This window comes from Besnoitia besnoiti, chromosome X, assembly GCF_002563875.1.
Source record: "Besnoitia besnoiti strain Bb-Ger1 chromosome X, whole genome shotgun sequence".
Lineage (NCBI taxonomy): Eukaryota > Apicomplexa > Conoidasida > Eucoccidiorida > Sarcocystidae > Besnoitia > Besnoitia besnoiti.
In genome coordinates, this window is record NC_042365.1 from 836,623 (window position 1) to 851,637 (window position 15,015).

The 15,015-nt window shown below is 61.3% G+C and overlaps 3 protein-coding genes across 3 annotated transcripts; 1 reads left to right on the forward strand and 2 right to left on the reverse strand.

Moving 5' to 3' along the window:
- Positions 1–414: 414 nt before the first annotated feature.
- Positions 415–1,170, reverse strand: BESB_016730 (uncharacterized protein; the record flags this gene model as incomplete). Its single annotated transcript, XM_029360388.1, has 2 exons — positions 415–604; positions 785–1,170. 2 exons carry the CDS (start codon positions 1,168–1,170, stop codon positions 415–417), a joined length of 576 nt encoding a protein of 191 aa, XP_029216364.1.
- Positions 1,171–2,836: 1,666 nt separating this feature from the next.
- Positions 2,837–12,297, forward strand: BESB_016740 (uncharacterized protein; the record flags this gene model as incomplete). The annotated part of the gene is made up of 5 exons (XM_029360389.1): positions 2,837–3,811; positions 4,531–5,446; positions 5,914–7,578; positions 7,950–10,086; positions 10,638–12,297. The coding sequence occupies 5 exons, from the start codon at positions 2,837–2,839 to the stop codon at positions 12,295–12,297; spliced, it is 7,353 nt and encodes a 2,450-aa protein (XP_029216365.1).
- A 1,620-nt stretch (positions 12,298–13,917) lies between these two features.
- BESB_016750 (TB2/DP1, HVA22 family protein) lies at positions 13,918–14,421 on the reverse strand (the record flags this gene model as incomplete). The annotated part of the gene is made up of 1 exon (XM_029360390.1): positions 13,918–14,421. One exon carries the CDS (start codon positions 14,419–14,421, stop codon positions 13,918–13,920), a length of 504 nt encoding a protein of 167 aa, XP_029216366.1.
- Between the last annotated feature and the right edge of the window lie 594 nt (positions 14,422–15,015).

A 15,015-nucleotide genomic window follows, 5' to 3' on the forward strand; every position in this document is an offset into this window, starting at 1 on the left:
GGCGGGGCTGCAAGCATTCGCCATCGGCTCGATCGACAGGCCGCTGCAACACGCATGCGCTGCTGCCGCACTCCAAGTCCCTACACGCTAAACTGGATCTTCGCAGCTGCGGCGAGCACCAAAAAGTCGTACCACCAAAAAGTGCCGGCAGGAGAGACACTGAGCGCCCAGACCCGCAGAAACAAGTCTTTTCACACATGCTCTTTCCCCTGCGCAACTGTACGCCGAGTTGGTGCACACACCTCGCATGAACTCACGCGTAGAAATAATACATAACTAATACAGCCAGGCATGCAGCACGTGGACGAGAAACAAAAACCAGAGCTACGCATTTCAAACAAACACAAAACGACGCCGCGGTGGCAACGCGCTTCACGCACTGCCTCGCGGCCTCTCAGCGTCGCCCGAGTTGACCTAGGGACCTGAGGAAGACCAGGAAGAAGGCGGCGTGGGCGCAGAGGGTGGACGCGAAGCAGAAGGCGCAGAAGAGGAAGCCGGGGAGGGGAGCGCCCGCGCCTTCTCGTCGTCAAGCAGCGCGAAAAACGCCAGCCGAAGATGTTCTGGAAGACACTCGCTCTGCTCTTCGAGATCCGCCGATTCGCACCTGATGAGGGAAGGGGGACGCCACGAAGGAAAGACTGCACGGTTGGAATGCGTCTTAACTGGGGCTGCAGAAACAGAGAGTCAAACAGTCTCCTCACGAGAAAGAAAAGAGTGAGGCTGAAGCGCGCTACCCTGCATAACACGCTGCTCACAGGCACTCCATTATTGACGCCGTCCTTACCGCTCGGGAAGCGACACGACAGCTCCGTCTGGATCTCTCCCGCACGCCTCTGCATTCGCCTCCGCCGGATGCAGTTCTGAGGCGCTGCGGCTGCCGTCGCGGTCTGCGGCTCGCTCTCTCTCCCCCTCGCTCCCTCCCTCTTGTCCGTCTGCGACGCTGCGCTGTGTCGTCTGCCGGCTGTCTCTCAGCGCCGCCTCTTCAAGTCTCTGAGTGTGCGCGAACTCGTCGCACAGCGTCAGCGGAGCCTCTCGCGTTTCCTCCTGGCTCGCTGCGCCCTCTCCCCTCCCTCGACGCGCTTCGCGATCTTTGGCGGCTGCGTCTGTCCGCGCCTTCTCGCCATGTTCTGCGTCTTCTGCCGTCACTGCTCCTTCCGAAGCCCTTCCCATAGGCTCGGAGTCTCGCCCGAGGCGTCCCTCGCGGCCGGCGACCTCAAGGGCGAGGAGACAGAGGGCGCCTCCACCGGCTAGCAGAGCCCACGAGCGCCGAAAAAGAGGAGGCGAGGAGACAAAAACCGAGCGGCCTGAGCGCGGAAAGGGGCCTGAGGAAGAGACACAGGACGCAAACCCGGTTGAGGCAGTCAGCTGAGAAGGCGGCGTCGAAGCTAGCGAAGGGAAAACTCCTTCCGAGGGTGCGAAGGCGAGCCCACGAGACCGGCCGCCGGAAGGCGAGTTCCACAGGCACGCCGAAGAGGGTGGGGAAACAGACGAACAGATGGAAAAGGGCGATAAAGAAGAGGCAAGGCGCTGAGCCGAACGAGCGACAGAAAAACGCCGATGGCGAGACGAAGCGCCGATGGCGGGCGCAGAGACAACTGGAGACAGAGAGGCGGCAGCGTCCGCCGAGCTTCGAGCAAGTAGAAGGTGCAGTCGAGGCGACAGAGCAGAAGGCGTCTGTCTCTCTTCAGAGGCAGATGGGAGATGAGCCCGCGGAATGCGAGGGGAAGAGAGAGGTGAAGGCCGTCGCATTGTCTCGCTCTCGCCTTTGAGACCTGAGACGCGCGCTTAGACTAGGGTATTGCCGAGTGGTGCCTCTGATTTTCCCATCATCTGGGGAGCTCCGGCAGAGGCGCTAAAGCAGTGCTACAAAGCGCGCGATTTGTGTGGCTGGATGGCTTGTCTCTCGTTGGAAAACGACTGCTGCAGGAGACGAAGAATGCTCGAAATTTTCGCGGGCTCTCGAGGCCCTGAGTTTTACTGTCTGCTTCACGCGAGGCTATCAGGATATGCACGCAGCACGCACAGACGCACACGATCGCGGTCCGCGAGGCAAGACGAAAGAGATGAAAAGAGAAAGAACTCGACGAGGAAGAGAAAGGAGTGGAGGAAAGCGAGATAGGAACCAGCTGCGCGGTGAGTTTGAGTCGACAGCGCGAGACAGGACACCGGCCGCACAGAAGCCCTACGCGGAAGAGACTGCATGGAAAGGTGGTCATGTCGACCTCATTTTTGACGAGAAATGCTTTCTTCAATGAGCGGAGAAAGGCGTGGACCGCGAGACCTGCAAATCAAGACGAACAGACGAATGCTTTCTCTCAGCGGAGACGCTGACTTTTCGCAGCGATAGACTCGCGGTCGTCGCGCCTTCGCATCTGAGAATGCACATGCAAGAAAAGTCCTCTGCTACATACGCGACGCCAAACAGGAAGCACGACTCACTTGAATTTCTTCTGGGTCGCGGGGCAGAGACCCTTCTCTCTGCGCTTTTTCCACGCCTGCGTCTTCTCCTTCTCTGCCGGCACCTTCGCGTCCCCCTCTTCTCGTGTGTCTGTACTCCGGCCCGCTCGCGCATCTCTTGTGCGTGCCGGCTTCCCAGATTCCGAGGGCTTCGAGTGCAGTGGAGATCTCGTTTTCCTCTCTTCTGAGGTCTCCTGGAAAGTCGCTCAGCGATGCCTTCGTGCGTCGTCGTAGCTTCGGGCAGCGCGCCCCTTCTCTGAGCGAGAGAGGGTTTAGGGTTTAGACGGGGGCGGCGGCAGCAGCGGGTCCGGCGCGGCGTCCAGAGAGCGCTTCCCTCGTTTTCTGGTTCCCGAGTCGCCACACACCAAGGGCGGAAACGATGAAGCCGTCTCCGCTCGCGGCCGCGTTCGCTTCTGCTGCGACCGCGGGGCCTTCTTCTTCTCTCTTTGGAGGGGGGGGTAGCCTCGCGGCCTCGGCTTCTTCTCTCCCGGCGGCCTCTTCCGCCTCTCCCTTTGCCTCCTCTTCTTCTCTCTTCCCCGCTGCGTCGGCTTCCTCCTCGGCGCCTTTCTCGTCTTTCTCCTGCTCCGTTTCCTCCTCTTCTGCGGACTCCCTCTTTGCGTCGTCTTCTTCCGCGCCCGGTCCTCCTCCCTCTGCGCCCCCGTTCCCCTCTGCCCCTGCCTCGTCGCAGGTCTCTGCTCTCGGCTCTGCGGGCTCCGCAGCCCCAGCGCCTCGGCGGCCCGCGTGCGTGTCTCTGTCGCCTCCGCGGGGGTCGAGCCCTAGCAAAATGGTGTCCTTGTCCGCCGCCCCCCTGGGGAGCCGAACGGCGTCGCCGTCGCTCGCGCCCTCTGCGGCTGTTGCGGCGTCCGCTTCCTTCGCGCTTTCGGCTGCCGCAGCCTTTTCTGCCTCGGGCTCCGGGTCAGCCCTCCCGGGGAGGAAGAAGGCGCCGTTCGTGGCGACGGGCGGTCGCGATCGCCTCTACACGCCGGAGGGCGACTCCGTGCCTCCGCCGCTGCCCACGCACCGCGTGCGCAAGCTCTCGACCCGCTCGGGCGTGCCGGGCGCCGAGCTGGGCGCCGCGGAGAGCGCGAATCCGCTTCTCGTGGAGACTGAGAAGGAAAACCCAATTCTGCTCAAGATTCAGGACCCGCTGCAGATTCTCCACCAAGACGCGGGCGCCGCGGCGGAAGGAGCGGGCGAGGCTGCAGCCGCCGAAAAGGGCGCGTCGTCCTTCTTCGTCGGGAGACTCTACGGCTTCTGCAGCGAAGAGGAAATGCTGGACAAGCAGCAAGTCTGCACAACCAGCGACTTTGAGCGACTCGAGGCCGTCGTCCCCGGGGACCCCGAAGCGCGAATCGTAAGTCCTATAGAGGAGGGAGATGCTGCGAATCGCTTCACCAGACATATTAGGATGTAGATCCCAGGAACACCCGTGCCGAGAACGTGCTAGAGAGAGACGGCGACGAGACCTGAACCCTCGAGCGGTCGCCTCGGCGTCCTCTCTGCAGGCACACGGGCCGCCGTGCAGCAACGCCCCCGCGCAGCCGTGGCTTCCCGCGGCCGCGATACAGCTCGAGACGACAAGGGTCCAGCTGCGGCTGGTATTTAACTGATGTTGCATGCCTATGGCGGGTTTAGAAGTTGTTTTCCCGAGTATGAAGCGACGTCCTGTTTCCTAGTCTTACTGGTGAACAAATGTTGTCTGCTCCTGACTACGTATTGAGGAAACTAGAGAGAGAAATCGTACCCACAGGCGGCGCTGTGTCATCTTTCATGCAGTCGGCATGTCAATGAAATATCACAAGGATAAAATCCGTTCAACTTGCACAAACACGTGGAAGCTAAAGCTGAAGCACACTCAGACTGCCGCAAGCGGCGGAGACGAGAGCGCGCCTTCGTATCTCCCGCGCGCCTCGCGCTGTGCCTTGCGCTGTGCCTCGCCTTCAATTCGCGCCTGTCGCCTGCGAGTTGACATCTTTCGGGTTTCGAGTCCGCCCTGGGTCACCGAGGCGCCAGAGGGGTAGCGCGGAGCCTCTGACTGCTTCTTCGTCTTCCGTTCGCTTTTTTTCTCTTCAGATCAACCCACTGCTTGCAGTGGCGTCATTTCGACGCAGCGACGCGGGGAAGCCGTTCCACCCTGTGGGCACGCGTCCGGCGGTGTGGTGTCGGCGCACCGTTCACCATCTGCTGACCTACTCGGTCGACGCCGACTTGACGAATCCGGCTGGAGCCGCGTCCGACTGCGGCTTCTCGCGCGGTGCGGAGAAGAAGTATTTGGTTTCTCGCCAGGGGCGTGGCTACGCGTTCCTGGATGTCTACAACTTTGTGAGAGACAGACTCCGCGCGTGTTGGCAGCACCTGACTGTGCAACACGTGCAGAAGCACCGCGCGTACATCGAGACGCTGGAGATCTCGTTTCGCTTCCTGATTTTCGCGGAGCATGCGCTGGCGAGCGACCCCAGCTTCGACCGCGTCTCCAACCAGGGCCTCATGCAGACCTGTCTCGACAAGCTGATGCACGGCTACGAGGCCGTCCGCTCCTTCCAGGCGAAGCGCGACTTCCACGCCTACCTGCAGCGCTGCAGCGAGCTTGCGCAGGCGAACACCCCGTCGCTGGCGGACGTGCTCGTCTACGCCAGCGCCTACGAGGGCGAGTTCTGGGGCTACCGCATCCTCTCGCTGATGAGCGTCAGCGACAGCGAACGCGCGCTCATGGGCATCCTTCAGCGCGTGCCCGCGGGACTCCTCGCGCATCGCAGCGTCCGCTTCGCGCGCGCCGCCTTCGAGGCCTTCCGCACAGCCAACGTGCGCCGATACGTGCAGCTCATGCGCACTGGAGACTTCCTCTGCGGCGTGCTGATGAACAAATTCGCCAACTTTGCGCGTGCACGCGCCCTCCGCAGCCTCGTCTTCAGCCGCCTCGTTCAGGACGGCCGACACCCAGTCACGCTCCACCGGCTGCGCAGACTCCTCGGATTCGACGGCGAGTCGGGTGAGAAGTCGAAAAAAGGCAAACCGAGAAAGGAGGGTTTCCAGCGAGCGCGAGGCCGCAGACGCACAGGCACACACGCGCGCGACCGTGCGAGGGCGTCTCCTCCTGTCGATGTATTCATACACATTTGCGCTTGTATAGAGAGGCCTGTCTTTGGGGGCGGGGGTAGCGGTGCCCGTGTTGTCGAAAGGGAACCAAACGTGGGCAGCCCGAGAGGCTCCCTGCCTTTTTTTTCTCGTATGCCTACCGAATCTCGAGGTAGATTGCCGAGCTTCCTGCTCTGCTGTGAGTAGTGTAAAGACGTTTCCTGCTGGGACTAAGATTTTCCTCTGGTTCGGTTGCTGGGCACGAAGGGAAGCCCGCATCTGAGCGACTCCGTGAGCAGTTCGACATCGCTCTCGACTGCGTTGTTTTTCACTTCCTCGTGTTTGATGCGCGCTGGCGTGTGGTGTCTGTGCGCTTCGCAGATGAGTCCTTTCTGTCTTTCCTCTCTTACTTTTCGCTGACCGAGAACCGCACCCATCCACGCGAGGTGCTGGTACGCTTCAGCGACTTGAAGAAGCCGCTGCTGCAGGATCTCTCCAGCTACCGCAAAGTGCGCGCGACTACGTTTGCGTCTGCCTTTCTGCACCCGCCGCAGGGAATCTCTCGGCAGAAACTATTCGACCCCGACTACCCAGATGACACCGGAGATGCGTCGGCTCCTGTTGCGCCGTCCCGCGGCCCTGCGATGGCCTCGCCCTCTCGCGCGTTTCCCGTCTCTCAAGGGGGAGTCGCCGGACGCGAGGGAAGCGGCTCGCCGTCGCCTCCGCGTCTGTCACCGCAGAGCAGCTTTCCTGCTTTCCCCCCCTCTCCGTCCCTGCCTGCCGCCTCTGCGCCCTCGCCCGCGGTCTCCTCTTCACAGGTTGGCGGAGGAGCTGCCTCTCGATTTAGCGAAGAGAACCTGCGGAAGATGAAGGCTCGACTGCAGGCCTCCAGTCTGTTTTCGTCTGTCGCGAAGAGCGCCGCCGACACTCCTTCTTCTCTGTTTTCCGCTGCCGCGCCTGCGTCTGCTCTCCCCGCCGCGTCTTCATCTTCTCGCCCTCCCTCCTCGAGTTCGCCTGCTGCAGCCCTAGTGTCCTCTTCGCCCTTTGAAAAGTCGCTCGGCGCCGGCGCGCAGACTTCCGCGGATCTGGCTTCTCTCCTCCACAAGTTTCAGCCTCCTTTTCGGTCGCCAGCGCCAGGGCAGCCTGCCCAGGCTCCCCCTCCGCCCCCTCCCGCCGGGTTTGCATTTCCTTCGCTGCCGTCCACTTCTGTCGCCTCCTCTTCTCTCTTTGCAGGAGCGGCGCCGCGGGGGAGCGCAGAGTCGAAGCCCGCACCTGCGCCGCGCCCTGCGGAGGCCGCGACGAGCCTCGGTCTCGAGCAGACAGGGACGCAAGCGAGTGAAGCGGGCGCCGCAAAACTCGTTTCTTTGGCGCCGTCGCCGCCAGTCTTCGGCTGTTTGGCAGCGCCTCCGGCGCTGCGCCGCGAGCGCGAGAGCCCCTCGGCGGGCGGCGGCGTGGAGGCAGCCGAGGGAGGAAGGCCCCAGATGCTTGGTAAAATCGGCGTCTCCGCCTCGCCTTCTCCATCGCCTGCGCAGCCTCTCCTGGGCCCTTCCTCTGCGGCGGGCGCTCAACCGTCTTTCGGCGCGGCTCCCTCGCCGCAGCTGGGCGGAGAGGCACGCGCGAAAGAGCTTCCAGAGGCCCCTGCAGCAGAGAAGCACCGCGAAGGCGACCGTGCAGACGCCGCGGAGACAGCAGAGGGAGGCGAGCAGGAGGCAGGGGCAGAGGAGGAAGAGGACGCACGCAGAGAGGAGGTCGAGCTGCGCAGCAAAGAGCCACACCGCGCCGCGGCAGTCGCGCGAAGGGAGCGGGCGGTGGAGCGAGAGCGGAGAGAAAACGACAGAAGAGAGAGGGAGGCGGAGGCGAAACAAAGGCAGCAGGAGGAAGAGGAGCGAAACCGGCAGCAGCAGGAAGAAGAGCGAAGCCGGCAGCAGCAGGAAGAGGAGCGAAGCCGGCAGCAGCAGCAGGAAGAAGAAGAGCTCGCCGCGATGGCTGGCGAAGACAGAGAGTTATGGATGAATCTCGTTGGCGTCCAGGGATGGAGAGAGGGCAGTAAGGAGCAACCATTCGCACGGAAACTGGAAAAAGTGTGCACGGCTACGTGAGGGGCTGTTTCTTCTTTTCCTGTAGCCGCGGCGTGGATTTCGGCTTTTTGCAGTTCCAGTTCTGAGCGACTTTCTAGCCCCATTCTTTGCGCATTGCCTGCGACGAGTCTGCTCCTCATATTTCTCGTGTTTATCTTTTGATCCCCATCTAGGACTTTTCGGGCAAATGCACGCAGACTGCCTGTCTCTCCCTGATTTGTTTTGAATCCGCTTCTGCTCGGGCCAGGGCGCTGAGAGGGGAGCTTGGCTTTCTTCGTCGCTCTCCCTGCGTGCACCGACAGCCGCTTTTTCGCTCCTCGCTTTTCTTTTTTCCTCCAGGGCGGCGATTCGAAGTCTTACGTTCAGTCCTTTCTTCGCCCGCCCAGGAGAGCAAGCGCGAGCGGCGGAGAAGCAGCGAGTCTGTCGCGTCTTCGCCGCGAAATCCGGGCGCGCGCGAAGAAGACCGCCCTCGCGGCGCTCGAGACACAGCGGAGCTCCGCGCTGCCTCGTTTGCTTCGTGTCGCTCTGTGCGGCGCCGGTGCAGCGTCGAACGAGACGAGGAAGGAGAAGAGAGACGCCTGGACCAGCTGGAGCGAGTTCTGTTTTTTCCTCGGGTTCGCGGGATCTCTAGGCGACGGAGAAGCGACAGAAGCGCCTCGAGACCTCGCCAACCTGCTCCGCGGACACCAAAGTCAACGCATCGTTCGCGCTCCCTCATCAAGGCGACCCCGGCGAAGAGAACGAAGCACAGGCACGGCCTCGGGAGGAGTTTGACGCCGGACCGCGCGGCGCATGCGCTCAACTCGCTGGTCACCTCCATCGTGCACCGCTATCGAGCGCGCCTGCTCAACGAGGCGCCAACCGGAAGGGAGCAGGACGACAAAAACGACGCGCTCCAGGCGTCTGCGTCGCCCTTCTTCGCGTGCACCGCGGTAGTCAGGCAGGAAAGTGAGAGCGAAACGCTGGAAACTGCTGTGGACGGCGAAGCAGCGAGCGCGCGAGACACCCTGGGCGTCTTCGCAAAGTTCCTCCTCTTCACCTCGGCGTGGCTTTCCCTGGATCGCCGGCCGCTGCCCCGCGATCCGGTCTTCGCGCAGGCGATGGACGTCGAAAACAACGCGGCGGGCCGGGGGCCGTCTCCCTGTCGGCTTATAGTCGGAGACGCCCACCAGCCGGCGGGAGGGGTCGAGAGGCAAGCGGGGTCCCTGAGGGGCGGCGGGCGGGGGGGAGACGCCTGCAGCGCCGACGCACTCGTCGCGGCTTTGCTGCCGCAGGCGCTCGGTTTCCTGTGGGAGAGAGAGGCGAAAGCCCGCGAGGGCGGCGGAGGCATCGCAGGGACGCCCTGCTGCGGGGGCGTGGCGTTTTCCCTCCCGGCGGGGTCGACTGCGCGGCGCGCCGCAGACAAGGCGGTTGTCCTGCCGAGCGCGGTTTTCTGGGGGGAAGCCGCACTGCGCGGTCAGGGCGACGAGACGATGCAGGGCGAGCGCAGCGGTATTCTCGCGTCTTCCGCCGCTGGCGCGTCGTCTCCGGCGTCCTCCGTGCCAGTCCACAGCTGTCTGCATATCGTGGGATCACGCTGGGTGCCAGGGGCTGCCGACGCCAGTTGGTCGGCTTTACGCAGACAGAAAGCGCCTGCCGGAGGGGACGAGGAGAGGGAGCAAGAGGGTAGAGCTTTCTTCTTTAGAGAGGAACAAGTCTGGGAGGGCGCCACAGGCGTGTTTCTCTCGCTGCCCTTTGCGGTGGCGGTCGGCGACGCGTCGCCGTCTCCGGCGTGCAGTTACGGACGAAGGAAGGGCGACCAGCGCTCCGCGGCTTTCTCGTCTTTCCTCCTGCCTTCCGCGACCGCGCAGCGCGCGGCGGTGGGCGAGGAGAGCGAGGAGATGGCGAACGGCGAAGACGCAAAAGGCGGAGAGGCCGCGGCCTCCGCCTTGCCCGTTTCTGTTTTCTGGGAAGACCTCCAGGTAGTCCGCGGCGGCGAGGCTGCGCCGGGGGGGATGAGGGGGGTGATCGACGAGGCGCCAGATGCCAGGCGTGCGCGAGAAGAAAGGACGAAGCGTGTGTGGAGGGAGATTCTGGTGCGCCTTGTTTATTTTGTAAAAAGGCTGCGAAACAGTTCCTCGGCCTCCCCTAGGCACCTCGAGTTGTCGCAGTCCAGCGACGGAAAAGACGGCAATGACGATGGCGCAGCGCTGGGAGACTTCGAGGCCCTGCCTCCTCTGCGTCTCCTCTTCACGCTCATCGTCCCTCCGCACGCCGTCCGCCTCTCAGACGCGAGCTCGCAGCAGAGGACAACTGACGCGAGAGGCGGCTTTCGAAGAGGCCAGCGGAGCCGGGAAGACGCCGAGGCAGAGCAACGGCCGACTCGAGTCGAGAAGACCGTTGAGGAAGAGGCGCAAGGACTCGTGGCTGTGGCGCTTCGGCGGCGTCTGGAGGCCATCGCAGCTGACGCCCATGGATGGCTGGACGAAAAAACAAGGTGAGACACGGAGCGCAAGGCGTTTCGTCTATGGCGGTGTCTGTGGCAATGTGCCTAGCATCCACGTCGGCGAGGCGGGTTGTGAGTTTTTCGGGTTCGTGACTCCTCCGTTTAGTTAAGAAACCTTTGTGTACAGCTGGTGCCGCTCCTTTCAGGAGCGTACCGTCAAATTTGATGATCTTGTTCGTTCACTCAATCGAATAAATGGCTCCAAAATTCGAAAGACCCTCAGTTGACGCTTCTTCCGTTCTTTAGAGTGTGGACGCTGGTGCATGCGCTCGAGGCGTTTGACGGCGCTCTTCCTCTCTTCCAAGGTCTGCCCGCCAGCGTTTCTGCTCCTCTCGCGTTGCGAGTTTGATCCACGCCTGCTTTCGTATGGCGTCCCGGACGTGTGTCGCGGGTCTTCGTCGCACGTTCACGCCTGGCTAGTCTTTGCGTGCTCAGCGAGCTTCAACATCCCGGAGGCTCGCCAGCGTCGCCGGTGGACCTTGGCAAGAGAGAGAAGAGGTTTTCCGTCGACTGAGTCTGCCATGTGTCTGTTTTTTCTTCAGGCAAGACGCGGCGGCCCTCTTGTCGTCTCGTCTGGTCCAGTTCACGTGCGCGGGCTACGTCCCTGCTGCGCGGACTATGTTCTCGTTCTCGACATCCGCGTCGCCTTTGGGTGCTGAGACTTCTTCGCGCATTCCGCTCTCGTCTCCCTTCACCTGCGACGGCCTATCTGAAGGCCGGCTCCTCCCTGCGTCGCGTTGGCTGCATCGCGCCGTCCGGTCCATGACGCGGCTAGCGCTGGAGACTCACCGACTTCTTCTACTGCCGCGCCCTGTGCCTCTTCTTCTCTCCGACGTTCTCCGCTCCCAGTGGAGGCTGCAGCTGCAGGCCTACCTGTCTTCTCCTTCTCAAGCCGCAGGTGAGGCGATGCCTCTGCGTGTGGGGTCGCTCATTGACGGGGGGAGCGGGCGGCCTGCGAAGGGCGCGCGCGGCGAGGAGGCGGAGCAAACCTCAGACGAGAGGTGGAGAGAAGACCGCAGGAGCGGAGAAAGCGGCGCCGACTCGAAGAAAGATATGGCTGTAGAGAGGCTTCGAGAAGCCTGCCATCTCCGCGTGTCACTTCGGCTCATCAAGCAAACAGTGGAGGCTGTTGAGCATTGCGTCGCCTTCAGTTCCGGCCTCTCTCAGTGGATTCTTCCGCCGCCAGAGTGGCGAGTCGCGTGCGACGGTTTCGAGGCGATGCAAGGCGAAGGCCGCGCGCAAGCAGAAGAGAGAGGCGAAGGCGAGGGAGAAGGACGGCGAAGGCGACGGGCACGCCGCTCAGACTGCTGCGGCCTCGAAGAGCTAGAAGAAAGCTACACCCGCGGAAACGCTGTGAAGACTTTAAGAGGGCTGCAGAGGGGGCTAGAGGAGAAAGGCAAGCGGATCGCGAGCTTCCTTGCAAGCGGCGCCAGTGCTGCTGGCGACGGCGCCGCGACGCGTGCCCAAATGCGAGAAGACGAAGAGGCCTTCATCGGCTGGGGAGAAAGAGCGAAAGCCGCACACACCGTGCAAGATGTCTGCGAAGCTCTGGAGGCGCAGGCGAGTGCCCTCTTCCAGTTCTCCGAGTGTAAGCCGAAAGGGCAGGCACAGGCGGAGCGGGGCCCGATTTCGTGTCTCCTCCTCGTGCCTCACCCCGTGTGGGGTCTCCTCCAGGAGACGGCTGATGAGCCCTGGAAGGGCCGTCTGGCGCCGTGGACGGTCGTCGGCCTCGACGCGGGGCTTCGACCCCTTGAGACGCCGGAGGAGCCGGCAAGATCTCCAGAGACGCCCCCCTCCGCTGACGAGCGCCCTGCAGAGAGGAGCCTAGCCCAGGAAGTTGCGCCGTCTGATCACGTGTGCGCAGGCCGACCCTGCGGTGACCCCAGCTCGCTGGTCGAGACCGGACCTGCAGCTTCTTCGCGCATGACAGACGGCGCTGCACCCACGAGACAGTCTCCCGCTTCCGCGTTGCCGCTGGATCTGAGTGAAGACAGTCGCGCGACAGAGGAAGGGTCCGCGTCGCCGACGGCGGACGAGTCTGGAACGGAAGGGCGGCGCCGAAGGAGAGAAGAAGAGGGCACCCGAAGTTCCTTGTTGCTCGTCTCGCTCATTCAGTCTGCGAAACGCTGTCGTCTGGGGCTGGAAGCCGAGAGCAGGGAGACGGAGAATTTGATCCGAGTGATTCTGGGAGCAAAGGCGTGAGGCGGCCGCGGTTTACACGTCTCTGTGGTCAGCGAAGATGTCACAAGAGAGAATCGTAACGGAAGCGTGCAACCCAAGTATCGCTGACGCATCTGGCTGGGCGTGGAGAACGGCTCTTGGGCTCCAAAAGCCGTGCGACGCTTCGCTTTCGTGTGTGGCGTTTCCCGCGGTGAACACGACCGTCAAACGACTGCTGAGTTCGAGTCAGTGCTGGGCTGTCGAGCCCGCTGTTGCCGCGACGAAAGTGCCTCAAGCCTCAGCAGTAGCTATTCACGCACGAGTGAGAGAGTAAGACATGAAATGAGGCTCGCTATGATGTGTATCCGGTAGGGCCATATCCATATCAGCCGCACCCATAACTACTTCGCTACAGCCACCCAGAGTAAACAGTAGGATAAAACCAACAGAAGCCCGAAAGTTGTCCACTGTTGTCACGCGCAAAAAGAGCTACACATGCCCATTCGGCTGCGGGGCGCTGAACTTTTGTTGGTAGAAGACCCGCTACACTTTGACCCACTCTCCAGACAGCTTGGCTTCCGTCGTCATGTGGCACATGACTTACATACGCGGACACTTACTCCAGCTGCAGAAGTGTGTCCTCTGAGGGGGGGCGGGGGTCGCCAGACTCAGGTGCGAAACTGAGAAAGGCACTAGACCCGATATTTTTCTCCGTGCTCACTTTTGTCGCTGAAAACGAGTGAACTCAAGCACAGTACTTACAACATGTAGCGTCTGCCCCACATAAGTCGTCAGATTCCTGGGGTTGCTGTCGCTGCTCGAGGTAGAATAGAAAAGGGACAAGCCAGCGGGTTGTTCAGCGTCGCGGAAGCCGCGCAGTCGAACCTTATATCCCATTTCTGTGGAGATGTATACCTACATTGTGTAGACAGAACACGCTCTGCCTTGTCGCGGTAGGTCTGCTCTCTGTCCTCCGCCCTCGACCGGGCGGCTTGCTGGGTGCTTTCAGGTGTTTTTAAACTCGACAGAGTACGGATACTGAGGGCGGCGGTTTCACGTTTTTCGTGGTAGTTTTCACGTCTCGTTTCTCTTCAGAGTGAAGTGCCACCTAATGATGCAGAGAGTCAAGCGCTGCAACCGAGGCGCGATCGAGTCGCTATGTATGTCTGCACAAGTAAATAACTTGTGGATCAGCACACCACAGCAGCTGTGCCCCGGTGTGGTTTCTAGTAGCCAAGGCAGTCTGATAGATCCGTGCTTTGTTCTTTCAAGCCGGAGTTTAATATGCGAAATCGACGATACTAACGGAAGCGCTGGTGGATACGCAGCATGCAGTTTGCAAATTTCACACCAGAATTCAGAGATAGAGTTTAGGCAGGGCGTGGAGCACCGAAACCCAACTGCAAGCAGATACAGGGGGGGCGAAAAAGGGCTTATCTAGATGTGAGACCACATCTTCACAATCCAGCCTGAGCACATGTATATATATATATATATATATATATATATGTATACACGCATGTACACGGGATGACACCGGACGGGACAGCTTCTGTCCACAGTTTCCTCATGAATGAGTCTCCCATGCCCTCTCCCTCTCTTGGGTTTGCTCTCGGCGCGAATCCGTTGCCTGCTTGTTGTTCGTTCTTTTCGAGAGTTGCTTCACTTGCTCTTTAAGCTCTCGCCGTCCAGCTGCTTGTTGGCGGTGCGGTCGCGGCGGAAGGCCTGTTCCACTGCGTTCTCTCCTCCCTCGGCGACGACAGAGAGGTAGGATTTGAGCGAGGGGGGACAGAACCGCTCGTAGAGGTCGCGGATCATGGCGTCCACAGCGCCGTAGTGAGGGCTCAGAATGACAAGCCACAGCCAGCCCGCGCCCTTGAAGTCGGGGCTGGCGAGCCAGTAGAAGAGCGCGGCGCGGAGTTCATGATACAGAGGAATGAAAGCGGATATTTTGGAGAGAACGAAGCCCGTGAACACCGTCAGCCACGCGTAAAGCACCCAGTAAAAAACATGCTGGATATACTCTGTTGGGGGGAAGTTCGGCCGTGCGCCGTCGCCCTGTGCGCGGTGCGCCAACAAGAAACGGAATGTCAGGTACGCCGGATACACGAAGCTCACCCCGAAAACGAGGAGCGTACCGAGAAAGTTTCCCAGAATGGAAATCATTTTGCAGAAAAATGCACAGGCAGAGCCTCACGGCGTGAAGGAAGCGGGCGGGACGCACGCGCGCGCGACACAACCCAAACGAGGGGCGGAAGAAAGGAAATCGACAGAGTGCAGATGTGCGCCAGGAAAAAAAACGCCCCTGAAGAAAGGGTGGATTGCTCCAGTTGCGCCACAACGGGTGCGTCACGAGGAGTGTAAACGGCGGACATGTATGTGTGGACGTACCAGGTACCTTCACCGTGTGCTGGAAAAGAGGATTACCCCCGGTCAAAACAAAACCAACACAGCAACACGTTGGACAGAAAAAACTGCGCAAGGTAAGTCAGCGTCTGCGAACAGAGAGATTTTTTTTTTGACCAAATCTATCTCACAGAAAAACCCGTTCCAAAAGCGCCGCCACCTCCACGACGGAAAACACGCGTCACCCCGTCCGGCGGAGCAAAGGCACACGGTGAAGTAACGAGACTTACTGAAAAAAGAGAAAGTGTGTCGCACAGAACGGCTTCTCCCCCGTAAAGAAAAGTAAAAACCACAGTCTGGCTGGCAATTTCGCACGGGACGCTGATGCGACACGCTTTTCCAGTACCGGAAGAT